General features: G+C 53.5%; 6 protein-coding genes across 6 annotated transcripts; 1 reads left to right on the top strand and 5 right to left on the bottom strand.

Moving 5' to 3' along the window:
* Nucleotides 1-841: 841 nt before the first annotated feature.
* On the bottom strand, nt 842-2692 carry J4E93_005928 (uncharacterized protein; the record flags this gene model as incomplete). Its single annotated transcript, XM_049343846.1, has 3 exons — nt 842-1162; nt 1217-2583; nt 2647-2692. The coding sequence occupies 3 exons, from the start codon at nt 2690-2692 to the stop codon at nt 842-844; spliced, it is 1734 nt and encodes a 577-aa protein (XP_049199079.1).
* A 1611-nt stretch (nt 2693-4303) lies between these two features.
* On the top strand, nt 4304-5046 carry J4E93_005927 (uncharacterized protein; the record flags this gene model as incomplete). The annotated part of the gene is made up of 2 exons (XM_049343845.1): nt 4304-4654; nt 4708-5046. 2 exons carry the CDS (start codon nt 4304-4306, stop codon nt 5044-5046), a joined length of 690 nt encoding a protein of 229 aa, XP_049199078.1.
* A 1846-nt stretch (nt 5047-6892) lies between these two features.
* On the bottom strand, nt 6893-8929 carry J4E93_005926 (uncharacterized protein; the record flags this gene model as incomplete). Its single annotated transcript, XM_049343844.1, has 1 exon — nt 6893-8929. One exon carries the CDS (start codon nt 8927-8929, stop codon nt 6893-6895), a length of 2037 nt encoding a protein of 678 aa, XP_049199077.1.
* Nucleotides 8930-9943: 1014 nt separating this feature from the next.
* On the bottom strand, nt 9944-10450 carry J4E93_005925 (uncharacterized protein; the record flags this gene model as incomplete). The annotated part of the gene is made up of 1 exon (XM_049343843.1): nt 9944-10450. One exon carries the CDS (start codon nt 10448-10450, stop codon nt 9944-9946), a length of 507 nt encoding a protein of 168 aa, XP_049199076.1.
* An 802-nt stretch (nt 10451-11252) lies between these two features.
* J4E93_005924 (uncharacterized protein) lies at nt 11253-12161 on the bottom strand (the record flags this gene model as incomplete). Its single annotated transcript, XM_049343842.1, has 3 exons — nt 11253-11319; nt 11370-11767; nt 11817-12161. 3 exons carry the CDS (start codon nt 12159-12161, stop codon nt 11253-11255), a joined length of 810 nt encoding a protein of 269 aa, XP_049199075.1.
* A 2958-nt stretch (nt 12162-15119) lies between these two features.
* On the bottom strand, nt 15120-15885 carry J4E93_005923 (uncharacterized protein; the record flags this gene model as incomplete). The annotated part of the gene is made up of 3 exons (XM_049343841.1): nt 15120-15325; nt 15402-15464; nt 15675-15885. The coding sequence occupies 3 exons, from the start codon at nt 15883-15885 to the stop codon at nt 15120-15122; spliced, it is 480 nt and encodes a 159-aa protein (XP_049199074.1).
* Nucleotides 15886-16070: the final 185 nt, after the last annotated feature.

The following is a 16070-nucleotide window of genomic DNA, read 5'->3' as shown; positions in this document are numbered from 1 at the left end:
CGGTCCAATCATTACCTCCACGTGAGGCTTGGCGCGCTGGTGTGTCGAATTAGACGGTGTGGAAGATAGGAGAGTCAGCTCAGCCCTGGGATCCGTAGACGGGCCGCTAGCGGTGCAGGCGTCCAGCGTCGAGTTTGTGGCGGAGGTGCCTCGCCAGCTAGCCTCTTCGTAAGACGAAGTCATTGCTGCAGCAGTTGAAACGCATCGTTTTGGTGTGCATTGGTAGAGGTGCTGCAGTAACACTATACGCAGCTCGCGATCACCCGTCCGCAGCCGCTCAGCTCGGCGTTCTACGTTGCCTCAACAGCGCCCTTTTGCATCCACAGCCTCTTTTCGGCAACTATCAAACCTCACCAAGCCGGCGTTGCGCAGATATCACCTCCTCCTCGCTCCCGGTCTTACACGTCCCACCCATCCTCAGAAGCTCACAACACTGAGCCGAATGTGTCACCCGGTGATCCAGAGGTGCATGCTCATGCACCTCACGCCCCATCTCTAACAGCTCGCCTGATGTTCTTACATGAGGCCCGCTATTTGAAGATGGGAGGAACCGCAAACACAGCCATTCTGGTCCACATTCAGTAAACATGCCGAGCTTACCTCACCCAGCAAAAATCTTCACAGGTCGTTATGTGCCTTCCGTCTTGGAAGACTACATATTTGCCCACAGCTAAACAGATGTCACGACGGATGTTCAGAGAATATTGATATTGTATTGGCTGAAACCGCAACCAGCAAACGATTTCTAGATCCGCCATATGAACGCCGCGCTGATAGACAAGGTTCGGGGGGCCTTAGCCATGCAAGTATGCTGTAAAATGCTCCAAGAACGATGAAGTCTTCACTTCCGTATCAGACCAGTCCGTTCATTCGCGCCCTCGCCAATCTCCTCCTCTTCATCTTCGTCTTCGCTATCATCCTCGCTCCATCCTTCGGCTTCCAGTCCATCGCCACGAATACCGAAGCTGAGGAGGAAACCGAGGAGTGCGATTCCAGCAAAGATACCAAAAGGTAAGGCTTCACCTTTGGGCTTCAGCTTGGTAGCGGCCGTGAAAAGCGAACCTGACACGAAAGGCCCAGCAGCGCGACCGGCAGCAGAGAGTGTCTGGGCGAGGCCATTGAGAGTACCGAGCACGTTGTGATTGGGGGCGGAGTTGGTGATCTGCTTCATGTCAGCATCTATAGAGCGCGTCAAGTTGGAATTAGAGTAACTTACCATAAGAAGTGCAGCTGTCAGACCACCGACACCTGCAATCGTCTTGATGACCAGCACAACGCCGAGCTCAAACCACAACCACCCAGCACCCGTACCAATGCCCTTGTATCCATTGCTCTCTTTGTAACCAACAAACGGCATGAGACCGAAGGCTGCAATGAAGAGCCCTAAGCTGACTCTGTACGCCATCTTGTTCCCCAGCTTGCCTCGAAGTCTGCCAAATATGCCCACCTGGAACAGTATCGTGATAGCGCCTGCAAATGACAGAGATAGTCCGACAGCTTCAGGCTTCAGGCCGCGTCCAGTAGGTGGCTGCTCTTCGGCGAAGATGGGATATAGGGAATTGTACGAGATGTTAGCAAGTTGGAATATGAAGTAGGTTATGAGAAGCAGGACTGTATCCCGGTTCAAGATCTCCTTCCGCGTGAGTTCCTCGCCGCTACTGTGTGGAAACAGCGTAGGCGCAGACTCCCCAGAGGCGTCGGACGCGTCGTCCTCGTCCACATCGTCCACGCCACCGTGTGAGTTGTGGGATTTGTGATTGCCTAGGAGGCGTCGTACGTAGGTAGGTCGCGTGGAGCTGGTGAACTGCCACATCCACGAGAACAGGTTTCCCAGTCTCTTTCCAAGAGGTGGCAGATTCTTGGCTTCCTCCAAACTCTCCTCCAAGAAGAGCATACACACTATCAGGTCTATCGCGAGGACGAGGGCCGAAAAGAGGTTCGGGAGGAGGTACGGGTAGGGATTCGACTGGCTCTTGTTGAACGGGTTCTGGTAGAGCACCAAGAGTCCTCCTACGATCGGTCCCGTTATGCCACCGATACCGTAGACGACGGGCAGATAGGTAAAGGCGCGCGATTGGTTGCTTCGATCCGTAATCTCGCCCAAACACGTCGACACGACGCCAGAATTTCCGTTGACAAAGCCCATCAGGGCCTGCACGAGTATAGCCTGCCATAGCTCTCTGCAGAAGCCAAAAGCCAGAAAACAACACATGGTCAAAAATGTGCCCGAAATTATTACCGGCTTTCGTCCGATCTTATCTGACAACCAGCCCCAAAAGAAGTTTGTCGTGAACTGTGCCAACGCGAAAGACGACGCGATGAGTCCGACGTATAGACCTGTCTGCCCATCCTTGACTGCGGAAAATGATTTTGTCATCTCTGGCAGATAAGGGCCTATCGAGTTGAGGGCGGTTTGCTCGGCGAGAGCTATAACAGCTAGAACGATAAGCTGCTTCGTCGGTAGGGGCGAATCATGGTGCGTATGGCTGCCGTCTTCGGATCGGTTGCCATCTTGACCGGACGGGGCGTCAGATGGTGGTCGGCCGCGGGATTTAGGGGGAATCGTTGGGAAGGTCGTATAATCTACATGGCGATGTATCAAGTCAGTATGCGTCCCTGTGTATGTGGTATAGAGATGTTGCCTACGGAGCGTTGACCTGCGCGCATCGAGTCCTGGCCGGTTGGATGGCATTGTCGCGGAATGTGCTACCTCAGTGAGGCCGAGTTATTACAGCAAGCTTTCGCATGCATTGGCGCAAGGCTGTTGTTGTGTATGTCGACACTAACGCGCGGGGCTATACAAGAATGTCAGATAACTCTATAGGGGCGCGACTTGATGATGGGGTTCTTGAATGCAGGAGGCTGAAAGATGCAGTTCGCTGTGCAGATTTCAAGCTGGGATCACGCGCGGCTCAAGCTACGTCACTATCGCAGGAACCCGCTGGCTTGGCGCGAGATCTCCATCTTCGATGCGGCCTCGCCATCACGTCTCTGACTAATCAATGCCTTCTTCACACCTTCTCGTGATGTCGACTTCCTCTTTTGTCGAGACAGGTGCGATTGATCGATGCGCTGTTTGCGACCACCGTTGGCACCCCCAACTACCTCATGATCAGCAGTACCAGGACGCATTTCATCCGGGAGGACGTCGAGCCATGTTCGCATCATGCGAACGGGCCAGACGAGGCTAATGAGCGCGACACCGACGGTGTGCATGCCGACCGGCAGTAGAGGCTGGCAAACCAGACACAAGGAGCCGGATGCAATTGTTCGAGGGCGGTCGGAAAAAGAAAACATGTAATAAACCTGTAGCGCGAATACCAGGGGTTGCGCTTGACATGTACCTTTGCTGTTCACTCAAAGAACTCTAGCTTCATGTCGCATCACTGGACGTGCTGCTCGATCACCTGATAAAACACGAACGAACACACGACGTATCCAAGGATCCGGAGACAAGAAAAAGAAACCAGAAGCAGCTTTCTTGGCATGCTGCGACACCAGGAATTCATGTTCCCCCACATTCTTGGTCACTTAGTAAGGGCTGACCCCTCATCCTCAATGTATTACGCCCTGGCGGTTCGCCAATGCCATTGGACACCTCGGGAACACTGAAATCTGACTGGCAATACAAGTCATCGGTGCATGCGGAATGTCAAGATGATCACCAGTCGCTTAAACCGGTGGAGTCAAAATTTTCGCAACTCGCTCATATCTTCTCAAACGTTGGATGCCTTACGAAGCTGTTCGTTCTCGACATCGGAGGTGTGTGATCTTCGCATCCGCCTGATCCTCTTGTACCTCAATCACTGCTCGGCGAGGCATATGAGCGCATTAGAACCAATACAACCATGCGACTTAAATTACACTGCCGCCAAAGCGCTGGCTCCGGGTATCCATGTGGAGATTTCGGGTTTAAGATGTTCAACCAAATTAGGAGTATAAAATGTCATGTGAATTCCTCACTGAAACGTCAAATAGGCAGAATACCCATTTCAGAGCCGCAGGTACACCGTGGTTTTTGTTTGTAGGCCTCTCTTCTACTTTGGTCCCCACTTGGTTGCCCCTTGACACCTCCTCCTACCTCTGACTTGCTACTTCTCGCCCACTCTCTTCTGCACCTCACTATCTTATCGACTACAAAACTCCAAACATGCGATACTCCACCCTGATCCCGGCTCTGTTAGCCATACGCTCAACTCTTGCAAGACCAAGCCAACCCGAGATAGCCAACACCACAACTCTACCCACTCACTTCGGTCTACTCACATTCCCACACTTCCAAGCTCTCGACATCTTCGGCCCCATGGACGTTCTCAACTCGCTCTTCATGTACTACCGAAACACCTCCATTGTGCCGCAGTTTACAGTCTTCAGCAAGACCATGGACCCGGTGACGTCGGCCATGACGGATGGAGGCTTTGGTCAGGAACTTTTGCCCACTATGACATTTTCGGACTATCTGGTGAGTCGTGATGGTCGTGTGGAAGTAAATACAACTAATTGGAAGAAGAACAGGCAAAACGAAAATGGTGGTGGCGACATGCCTTCTACGACAGACAAGGGCGCAATCGATGTTCTCTTTGTCCCTGGCGGAGGAGGGACTCGTAGAGACATGACTGAGGAGATCAACTTCGTCAAAGCCACATACCCAAACGTATGTACTCATTTCCTACATACCCTTGCAATCACTAACAAGCTACTCCACAGCTCAAATACATCGTCTCCGTCTGCACCGGCGCCACACTCCTCTCACGCGCAGGCATTCTCGACGGCCGCAAGGCAACCACGAACAAGGCTGCCTGGCCTTGGGCAACATCGACCGGCCCCAACGTTGACTGGGTGCCGACTGCGCGATGGGTCGAAGACGGCAACATTATCTCGACCAGTGGAGTTTCTGCGGGTATCGATGGAACTTATGCGTTTGTCAGTCGCGTGTATGGGGAAGAGGTTGCGCATTTCTTGAGTTTGGCGTTGGAGTACAACCGTGAGACGGATGCGCATCATGATCCTTTTGGGAAGATTTGGGATGTTCCGGGTGCTACTTAGATTTCTCAACATCGAAAGAGGGATTGGGTGGGTAGTAGTGGGATGAGATTATAGTGTATGGGTAGATGCGATAGGCTGGCTCAGCCGCAGTGCATATGCATGTCTCTGCACGGCCTGCGTACCCTCAGCCTTTTCCGCAATGACACTCTTGACCCGTCGTCCCTCCTCCTCTATATGTCTCACACATCTGGCGCTTATCTTCTAATGTCTTCGTTGTCGCAAACCCCAGATCGCCCATACCTACCTTTCCGTGGTGTAAAGAACGACGACACAGCCTTCTTGCCACTGAACTCCGGGTTAAGAGAAATACGATGCGTCATCCTGCTACCTGGATATGGTGACAACCCTATCGAATGCGAGTTGGTGTATACCAACATAGACGAGAAGTCTGATGATCGCATACCGTACGTCGCGCTTTCTTACTGCTGGGGAGCCGTTGAAGATACCGTTGAGATCCAGTTGTATAGCCCATCGACAAACCCATCCAGCGCAAGTAAGGAGCCAATCAGCGCGCCATTTCGAATCACACAGAACCTCTTCATCGCACTCCAAGCCCTGCGAAACGAAAAGAGACAGTGTCTATGGATAGACGCATTATGCATCAACCAGCAAGACCCGCGAGAGAAGACACATCAGGTCCAGTTGATGGGGAAGATATACTCATCTGCTGAGTCGGTGGTTGTGTGGTTGGGACCGGAAAATGAATACATTCGATTTTTCATGAGAGCGTGGACTAAACACATACGGCCCCTGATAGATCATGATACTGTTGAGCAGACGTGGGGTCTCTGGGGTACATTGCGTGAGGATACACACCCTCTGTGGACATGTATGGCACAAGACAAAGTACTCAGTCAACTCGGATCGGAACTTGACGATGAGATGCTCGACAACTCCTCGCCTGACCGATGCAGAAAGGCGATGTTAGCCGGTTTAAGAAGTCTCGTTAGTCGGCCGTGGTGGAGCCGAATATGGGTTCTGCAAGAGGTCCTCCTAGCTCCCAAGGACGAGGAATCGAGACAAAAGGTCGAATTCAGGATTGGCAACGGCACATTGCGTTGGTTTGAGATACTAAACACCCAGATAACGAGCGCAAAATGTTTGAAATTGACCTCGTATGAGAAGATTCAGCGAGCGTGGGCGTATCTTATAGCGAGGGACGCGTTACCCGAATACATGGAGGTGAAGTGGCTGCTCAGGTTTACGAGGCGATTCCACGCTTCAGACCCTCGGGATAAACTTTTCGCACTACTCCTCCTGGCTTCAGACACCAAAGATTGCCTGTGGAAAGAGCCTTTGATCAGCCCAGATTACACCAAATCGACGAAGACCGTGTTCGATGACTTGATACGTTGGAAGCCAAGCTTGGCGGGCCTCAAGATCGACGTGGAGGGGATAGGTGATGTCAAACTAACCGGCGATTCGGAATGGCCGACAATGGAGGACGAATCTTGATGACTCTTATCCGTACGGGAACGGGATTGCTTTTACACGAATGTCATCAAGCATAGACTTACCTGTACGTCGATGTGAACTACGTGTACTTACTCTCCGAAGAAGCCTACGATGAGCTTGACATGGTGAGATACCAATCAGTAACACGAATAACCATGCACAAAGAAGCATCCTAAAGTCAGTAGAGTGCACGTACAGGAGTGCATGCCATAATCACTGCCGACTGAAGACGTTCTATTTCGCAAATTCGTATTAATGACAACATTCTAATGTACAGCTTCAGGAGCTTACTGACCTTTGAAGCCCACGGCAACACCATCCGAGTGACCTTTCATAAAAGTTTCTGTCAATGGCGACGTGGCTATCGTCGGAAGATTGAGCAATCGAAACTCTACTGCAGGCGAACACCAGCAGTACCCTTCTTCTTCGCCTGATCATCAAACGCATTCCCCAACCCACCACCCCCACTCCTACTAGCTTCAAGCGAACTCTCAGCCATCTTCTTCTTCTCAGCAGCAACCTTATCGAGTTGCTTCTTCGTCTTCGTGTTTCCACTACCCTTGCCGTGGAACTGGTGACTGAGCTGCTTGAAGGCTTCTTTCTGGTTCATGTGGCGGCCGTGTTCGTCAACATACTTCAGCTCAATGTTGGGCGTGTACTCCTTGTTAAAGAGCTCGGCGAGACGGCGGCTCTCGACCATGTCGGCGCTGGTGTTGTTTTTGCGGGCCCATTCTTCGCGCTCGCGGGGGGTCATGTTGTTCCAGCGGGCGGAACCTCGTTCGCGTTCACGGGCGATCTTGCGTTGGCGCTCGGCGTCGGCTTCGGCCTTGATCTTGTCGGCGAGGAACTTTTGGCGGTCGCGGTACATGGCGTTCTTGTCGGAGGCGTCGGATTCTGTGACTAGACCTCGTTGCTTGAGTAGGGCGAGAGTAGCACCTAGACCTTGGTCGACAGTCTTCTCAGCCTCGAGACCCGTTTCGGTAATGTCTGTGGAGCGAGCGCGCGAGATGCTGCGGTTGCGAGCCTCTTCTGCTTCGGCTGCCTCAGCGTAGGATTGACCCATCTCGACATCACCGTCTTCGTCAGCGACGGGGATATCGCCCATGGACTTCGTGCCCTCCGAGATGTGGCTGGACTTTCTGCGTTTCCTGCGGGCCTCCTCTTCGTCGGCATCGCCTGCAGCACCTAGGTTCTGTACGAACTCGGTTGTCTCGTCGATAACGAGGCCACCATCACCATCTTCGGTAGACTCCATAACGTCTGGCTGAGGTGTTGCATCTTCGCGCAGTTGCCGTGCGAGATCTTCTGGTCGCATCTTCTTGCGCTTCTTGAGGGCCTTTTGACGCTGTGCCGCGAGATTCGCTTGGAGGTCGTCGTCATCCACGAACGACTCGTCGAACACCTTCTTCTTCTTCTGTTGTGGTGCGGAGGATTCACCGCCGTCAATGTCCATGTCGTCGCCAGCCGCAGTGTCTTCCGCAGGCATCGCAAGCATTTCCTCATCATCTTCGACGCGTTCTCGCTTGGACTTCTTGCCCTTCTTCTTCTTGGGCTTCTTCATCTTGACTTCCGAAACGTCCATGTAGTCGTTGGTGGGCGCATCCTCTTTGAGTATGTCCAGACTGATCGCAACCTTCTTTGGTCTTGAAGCACCCGCGACTTCAGCCTGCACGTCTTCAACAGTTCGGCCCTTGCCGTCCAATGTGAACGCATTGCGCTTCTTGCCCTCAATCTCCTCGTCGTATTGCGCAAGTATCGACTTCTGGCCTCCCTCGTCCATATCATTGGGGTCGTATGCGCGCTTCCGCTTCTTCGAATCGAGTCGCTCTTGTAGTCGCTCCTTTTCTCTGAGTTCAACCGCCTCCAGCTCGTCATCCTCTTCCCCATCGACTGCAGTGTCCTTGAGAACGAGGATCTGATCTTCATCGTCGAATTGGTCGACCTCGTGTCCGACTTTGACACCAGCAAGGTCCTTGTCGGTATATTGCATGGCCTCGAGTGCCTGGCGCTCGCGCTCTTCAAGCTCCTTGCGCATCTGCTCCTCCTTGGCAATCTTCTTCTGGCGCTTCTTGCTGCTCTTCAGCCAGGCCAGGTCATCGTCGACGTCTGCTTCGTCCGCCAGCCCCTTGCCCTCAAGCTTTGCAAAGCGCGCCGCCTTTTCGCGCTCCTTCTTGATCGCCGCGGCGCGTTCTTCACGTCTTATCTTGGCCAGTCGCGCTTCCTCCAATTTCTTCCAGTTGTCCGAAGCGGCGGCCTGGCGCGTGTCGATGGTGCTCGCAGGCTCTTCGTCCGAGTCGTCGCCATTTTGCGCCGCCTTGAAATCGAGACCGGGGGCTGCGGGTGCTGCAGGTGTGCTTCCACCGGGGAGAGCAGAGAGGCCCATAGACAGACGAATCTTGTTCGCCTCATCGATGGATAGGTCCGCCATGGCTGATGCGGTCGTGATGTCCTGTCGCAACGCAGAGGTTTATGGTCCAGGAAGGAGAGTTGTGACGGCGCCGGAGGTTCAGGATCTTCAATACACTTTCGAGCCGTGTGCAGAAGTGATCGTCGCAAAGAGTGAAAGCACACTCAGTAATTCCCCAAAGGTGAAGTTCGGTGATGGGTGCCTACTCGTGACCTGCGGGCAACATCGCACCTCCGCCCACACATTTCCCGCCAAGCCACTACCCACTAGCGCGCCGGCGTTCAGCCGAGCGACATAAAAAAGTTGCGCGCCCTCACCCATCGAGTTCTCACCACAACGCCCTGTGTCAACGTCTCCTGTCCACGTCCTTTCGGGGAGCCGTGTGATGGTTGAGATGTTGACAGTTCGTCCATCATGGAGCCTTCTTCCTCAATAGAACGCTTCGGACGACAGGCAGCGCAGACCAACTTTGGCAGCTTCCGGCAGCCTGAGCTCACCGTTCACGCGGTTCGAGCTCGGTGTATGGTTGTCTGTCAGGCAGACTGATTCCGTTTCCCTTTTGCTAGGCCGTTGGCCACTGATGCTTGGGACTAACCCAGTCGGCTACATGCCATCTTCATGAGTGATTCTTTAGCGATTGCGCTGCTTTGCGCTGGTTCATCGTGAAGCCTGATAACTTTGTATGCGACTCGCTCGAGAAGCGCGACAGACGCGTTTACGCGTTTTGGAGGAATTGCATCATGCGCGAAGTCACATGAATGCGCTTGCTATGCAAAGAGCCGTAGAGGCTGATTTGAGAACGAAAGCCTCCCTCTGCACAGAAGCCGCTGCCTCATGCATCAATGAGCTCCAACATGTCATAATCATTAGGCACATGGTCTCGTATTGACGTCGTGAGTATGCCATAGAATATACATATGTTACAATGTCTCAGCCTTGAAGCCGCTAGATTGCAGTCCAATTGCTGGTAGAAGACCACATAGCCTCCTCGTGTTTCTCATGTCAATCCTTCGTGACTTCTTCCAGACCACACATTTAGTTCGCAGCCGGTGCCTCACCCCTCGCCAGTTTAAGCAGCTCAGCCTCTCTCCGCTCCTTGATCAACTTCTCCCTGACCAGCACTCTATCCGCCTCCGACCTCTCCTTGAACTCCTCAATCTCCTTCATCTCGGCCAACTCCTCCTCCGTCGGCTTGATCTCCACAGCGCCTATCTTCTCCACCAGTGCCTCCAGGATCTCGCTCTCCGACTGGTCTCTCATGTCAATCGAAAACGTGGGTTTCGAGGTATCGGGTACGAGCGTATTGCGCGGGTTTGGCGTTGCGGACGGTGGTGAAGTGTCTGATTGTTGCGTTGTGGGAGAGTTTGTGGAGCCAGTCGATGGCTGTGTTTTGGTTGCTGTGAAGATGTGTAGGAGTGAGGGACCGTCGGGGTCGTTGTGTCGCGCGACTTCCATAGGGATGGACGGGTTACGGTATTTCATCCGGGGTAGCATATTGCGCCAGAATTTCCTGTTCGTACTGTGAGCACTACATCTTGTCATTGCGTACAATTACCAGCTCTCAAACATGTGCCTGAATTGGCCTCATATTCTTGGCCCTTCTCTGGTACTTGTAATGGAGCAATGCCAACATACCTTGCCCCTCTATGTCCTCCGTAGAGTTTTGTGTTGAATTCCATGCTAATCTTCGACACCTCTTTGGGCAGTATGAGCGCGCCTGGTCCACATCTTATCCATAACAACTGTCGCAGGTACCAATGTCAGCGTCGTTACAATTCACGTATCTCGAGTTGGTCGGGTTCGATTGTAGGCTTCGACGTTTTCGGAGGTGTCTGCGGAGGTGGATCTTACGTACGTGCTGTGGTGCTTGTTAGTCTTGCTGAAAGAGTAGAGATGCACTCGGAGATTAGCTACTTGCCTCGCGTAACTTGCGCATGCGCTTCAATATGTGCACCATGGTTGCTGTGATGTGATATTGAACTGGGGTTGCGGAGTTCGAGAGATTCTCGGGCATCGCCCGTAGCGCGATCGTGTCTTGGCAGCCCTGCAGATGAGATGCGTCAACTGTTCACTCAAAAAAAGAACAGTCTGGATGGATAGTAGTATAACTGAGCATTACAATGATTGAACGCCTCTCCAGGTATCAGAGCTACATTATTCTTCCACTAGACATATCCAAATCTCTATCCCCATTTGCCGAGTACTTCCACGAGCCAGTCCAGAAACTGTCCAATTCCAACACTGTATTCGCATCGCTCTGTTGGGTATTATATGAGATCGCACACGGTACTTATCACGTTCCTGTCGTGCGACTCTACTTCACAGGAAGCAGGAGTGCAGGCCTTTACCGAGCGGGTTGTGCGGCGGCGGCACGCGCCTCAGCGGGAGTTGGTCCTGCCATGCGCTTGCTCCTGTAATCGGGATTAGCATGTGCATTCCATCTCAGAGTGATTCAGCTTACATGAATGACCTGCTGAGGAAGGAGATGATGATCATGGGCATCCACGAGGGCATCTTGGAGAATCCCCAGGTGACGTATGCGTAAGGAATGGCAAGGTTGTACTGCTGGAGAGCACCGTTGAAGGGGTGGAAGGGACCCTCGTACGGGGTGACCTGCTCAATCTCGTTGTCAACGATGAGCTTCTTGAAGGTCTCGGTGGTGGTGCTGGTGCGGTTCAAGGGCTTGTAGCGAACGACGGGGACGGGCGCGGACTGGTCAGCCATGGGCTTGGGGATCTGGAAATAGTAGAGCGCCGGTGCGCCGACAGACCATGCGTTGCAGAGGAGAGGCTCGGTTTCGCAGTCAAGGTACGCAAACTTGGGCGCATCAGGCTTCGCAGCCATGATGGGGAGAGAAGCCTGGTTGATGTTAGTGTCGGTCATCTGTATGTTCGCATGCTATACGTACGTTCCATGCCTTGGTTGCGTTGCCACACAGGCCAAAGCAGGTGGTGTTGCCGCCAGTGGTGAAGATGAGCCAGTCCTGTGTGGTAGGAGGGCTGGCGGTAGCGTCAACGGTAAGGGTCTCTTTCCAGTTCTCCAGGGTAATTGGGTACTGGATGGCGGCAGCTGCGTTAGAGGCCACCTTGCTCGTTGCGGTGTCGACCGGCGCCGATGGCATGGAGGGGATGGATGCGGACACGGCAGCCGTCGCCTTGTTGAAGAAGCCCTTCACCTTGTCAAGGAGAGGCACCTGCTCCTCGGCGACAGCGAGCGCCGGGAGAGCGAGAACGAGGCCTGATGAGAAGCGCATGTTGATTGTGTGTGGGGGGAGATGTGGTGTTGAACTGCGAAAGCTGCGGGCGGTATGCTTGCGCTCTTCTGCCTGATGATGCCACAGGGTCCAATTGGAGCGACGTTGAAGTAATGTGGGGGATGCAGCTCAACGTCAGAGGCAACCACTAACAGTCGTGAAGGAGCGATAGAAGTGTAGATGCAATTGTCGCGCGAAGATCGCAAGGAAGTTCCCAGGTCGAGATAGCTAATAATATGAGGAATAGGGATGAGGACTAATAACCCGGCTCTTCTGCTCGAGCTTGGCAGTCCAGAGCTCTGCCGCGAAATTGGGAAGCCTGGGCCAACCGTTCGTCAACAGCCTTCACCATCACGGACCTGGTGCGTACGCGTTCACTCTTCACCAACCGGACGCGTTACAATGTACACATTCGCGACAAGGTGGACGGAGTACCCTATGACGCGAGGATCCATTTGGACAAACACACATCAACTATCTCTCACACAGGTTTGCCTGCCCAGATATGCATTCTCAGCATTCCATCTCACCTCATCTCGTTCCATCCCGTCATCATCATTTCCTAGTAAGCCCGTCAAAACTCCAACCTGGTTGCACAATATGTGCCGCCAAAGTGAAGATGAGATCCTCCCCACTCTCCGATCTAGAAAGTCGTTGAAATGGGGCTTCTATTGACACGTCAGTGCAACCCTATCGAGCTCTAGGGTTCTGTCAACATACTCTCATCCTGCAGCTTCCGCGACACATTGGCACTCATCGACGTCCTAGAGCCTGCTGTTAGTAAGCTATTGCCAGGACCCCTTGGAGTCTCCGTCGTGGAAGTGTCAATACCTGGGCCCAATCTCCTCGCTAGTTCCTCTCTGAACGCCTTGTTCGGTTCTGGTCGATCATCGGCTTCTTCGTCTGCGGAGTAAGCGGTACTCCACCCACTAGCTCTTGACACTGGCGGATGGCTATCGGCGTCCCTTGCTTGAGCTCGCTCGTGCTCTTCTACCTCGCTACTGTGTGCTGTTTCTTCGTACAATACTTTGCCCGCTTTCGGGTTACCACTCCTGTCCTTTTTCTCTTCAGCTGCCACACTACGTAACTTGCGTGGGCCGCAAATATCGCCAAATATGGCGGCCATATTGGGTGGTCCTGCTGAGCGTGGTGGAGGGGGTCCAGATGGAGGAGGTGGTCTTGCTGCTGGTGGGGGCGGAGGAGGTGGTGGAACTGGAGGAGGTGGTGGAACTGGAGGAGGTGGTGGAACTGGAGGAGGTGGTGGAACTGGAGGAGGTGGTGGTGGGGACGGTGGTGGGATTGGGGGAGATGCCGCTTGCTGGGGAGCTGACATCGGGATGCTTTGTAAGAACTCGGATGCAAAACGATTTGATGGCGATGGAGCGCGTGGTGCGTGCGACATGATTGGTGAGGATGATCCTGAATGACCCTCTGATACATCCGGAGAAGGGGGTGTATCTGGGTATGGAGGTATGACAGAAGAAGGAGGCGTATCCGGGTATGGAGGTATAACAGGAGAAGGAGGTGTATCTTGATGTGGGGGTATAGTAGGAGAAGGAATACCCTCTGGATGTTGAGCGAGAATAGTTGGAGAAGGAACGCGCTCTGGATATTGAGCAGCCATAGTAGGAGAAGGAACGCTCTCGGGATATTGAGCTGCCATAACAGGGGAAGGGCGTGTGCCCAGGTACGGCACTTGATCATGAGCGGGCTGTTCATCAGCCCCTCCATGCTCCAGATAATCATGGTCTCCATAATCATTGTTTCCATAATTTCCATATCTGTCTGGCATCGGCCAATCCGGAGCTTGGTCGTAGAAGCCTGCTGCTGCACCATGTTCAGACGCCGGAGGCTGGGCCGAATCATTGTTTCCATAATTTCCATATCTGTCTGGCATCGGCCAATATGGATTTTGATCGTAGAAGCCTGCTGCTGCACCATGTTCAAACGCCGGAGGCTGGGCCGGTAGCACATACCGGTCGTGCGCTACTGAAGCAGTGGGGGTTGTACGATTGGGAGGAGTATTGGGCCGAATAGGTCTGCTCGGCCGTCTTGGAGCCGGTGGAGGAGGATATTTCGGAGCAGTAGGGGCCTGAGAATTGCGAGCCACTGGAGTTGACTGGGGAATGTGAGTTCCACTAGGTGCAGGAGGCTGGACACGAACCTTGGGAATCGGCGAGCTACGGTTCTTCTTCCTGTCTTCCTCTTGCCTTCGCTTCTCAGCTTGCCTTCGCTCCTCGTCCTGCCTCCGCTTCTCATCCTGCCTTTGTTTCTCAATTTGCTTTCGTTTCTCATCCTGCATTCGTTTCTCGTCTTGCCTTCGTTTCTCATCCTGCCTTCGATTTTCATCTTGCTTCCGCTGTTCATCTTGCTTCCGCTTCTCATCTTGCCTGTGTTTCTCACGAAGCATGTCTTGTTCACGGTGGGGAGTCCCACTATCCGTAGGAGGCTGAACACGGATCTCTGGAATCGGCGAGCTACGGTTCTTCTTCCTGTCTTCCTCTTGTTGTCGTTTCTCACGATGTTCGTGTTCAAGTCGTTTCTCGTCTTCACGGCGGCGCTCGTCTTGTTCACGACGATGGCGTTCCCTTGCTTCCTTCTCAGCAGCCATTTGTTTCGATTCATCGCCCCGCGTCTTTTCAGGTTTCCGTTCGGCCCATCTGACACGCTCAGGTTCGCTCTTTCGTATTTTTCCCCTCTCTCTCCTTTCGCCCTCTCGAAGTCTGTCACTATAATCCTTCGCATCTGTCTTCTTCTTCCTCAGCCCGTCAAGGGCGTTCTCCAACGCGCCTTTGGTCCGGTGACCTGCTTCATGCTCGGCTTTGATGTGCCTATAGGTGGCCATGAAGTGATCCCCGAGACCCTTGGCTATGCCGCCTTTGCTTTTGTACTCGGGTAGGCTACCGAACGGTGTGCCATCCGGTCCTTTCTGCTGCCTTGTTGGAGATCGCGATGCGCCTATGCTACCTGGACGATGATCCGGTTGTTTGGTACGCGAACGGTCACGCCGATGTGAGCTCCGGTGCCCTCCAGACTTTCGATGATGAGATCGATGGGGTGTACGAGATCTTTTACGTTCTGTACGGTGTGCTTCCTTGCGTCCATGGGACCGCGATCGGGGACGAGGTTCGGGTGCCAGGTCTTCCCATGAAGTTTGATAACCACTGCCACCACTTCCTGGTCGATCCCCTTCTCCATGCAATGGAGCATCTGGCTTCCGATGCCCATCATGCAAAGTACCTGCTGGCCCAGCACCACCCGTCACATGATACTCTGAATCCTCGTTCTGAGCAGGCTCGATGACTGGGTCGCGGATGTCACTGCGCCGGCGAGATCTCGAGCGTCTATCGCGGGATCCGGATCGTTCATGACGGCGTCTTCCACGCTCTTCATCCCTTGATCTAGAACGATGACGACTGTGTCGATGTCTACCACTTGATTCATGGCCATGTTCATCACCGCGCCTATGCCTACGATGCCTCCTATGCCCATCCTTCCCACTCTCGTCCATACCGCCTCCCTTCCTATGTCTCCTGTGCTTCCCCTCTTCTTTCCCCTTCCCCTTCTCTTCTGCTGCCTTCTCTTCTTTGTAGCTGCGATACAACTTCACACCCTCAACCACAGCTTCGATGACCAGTTTGGCACCACTTTTCTCGTGACGTTCCGAGACCAGGTCTTGGACTTTTCCTTGGACTTGCTTGCGGTACGCGTCGTCGTCAGGCATCGGTAGTGCTCAGGTTGCGCGTGCGGATACATAGTCGGAAGGGAGTAAGTTGGGTTATGGAGGGAAAGCATGTGAAGCGGAAGGTTTGTGAATGTGATGATCATGGGCTGAAGTGGCAGCAAGCGGACGCCACTGCTAGGAGTGTGGTTTGGGGTATGGAATGGTGTGCTGGGCAGGCAAACGCG

This window comes from Alternaria ventricosa (assembly GCF_023758065.1).
Source record: "Alternaria ventricosa strain BMP 2768 chromosome Unknown scaffold_9, whole genome shotgun sequence".
NCBI lineage: Eukaryota > Fungi > Ascomycota > Dothideomycetes > Pleosporales > Pleosporaceae > Alternaria > Alternaria ventricosa.
The sequence above is the reverse complement of the archived record's forward strand: the minus strand, read 5'-3'. Positions and strand labels throughout refer to the sequence as shown.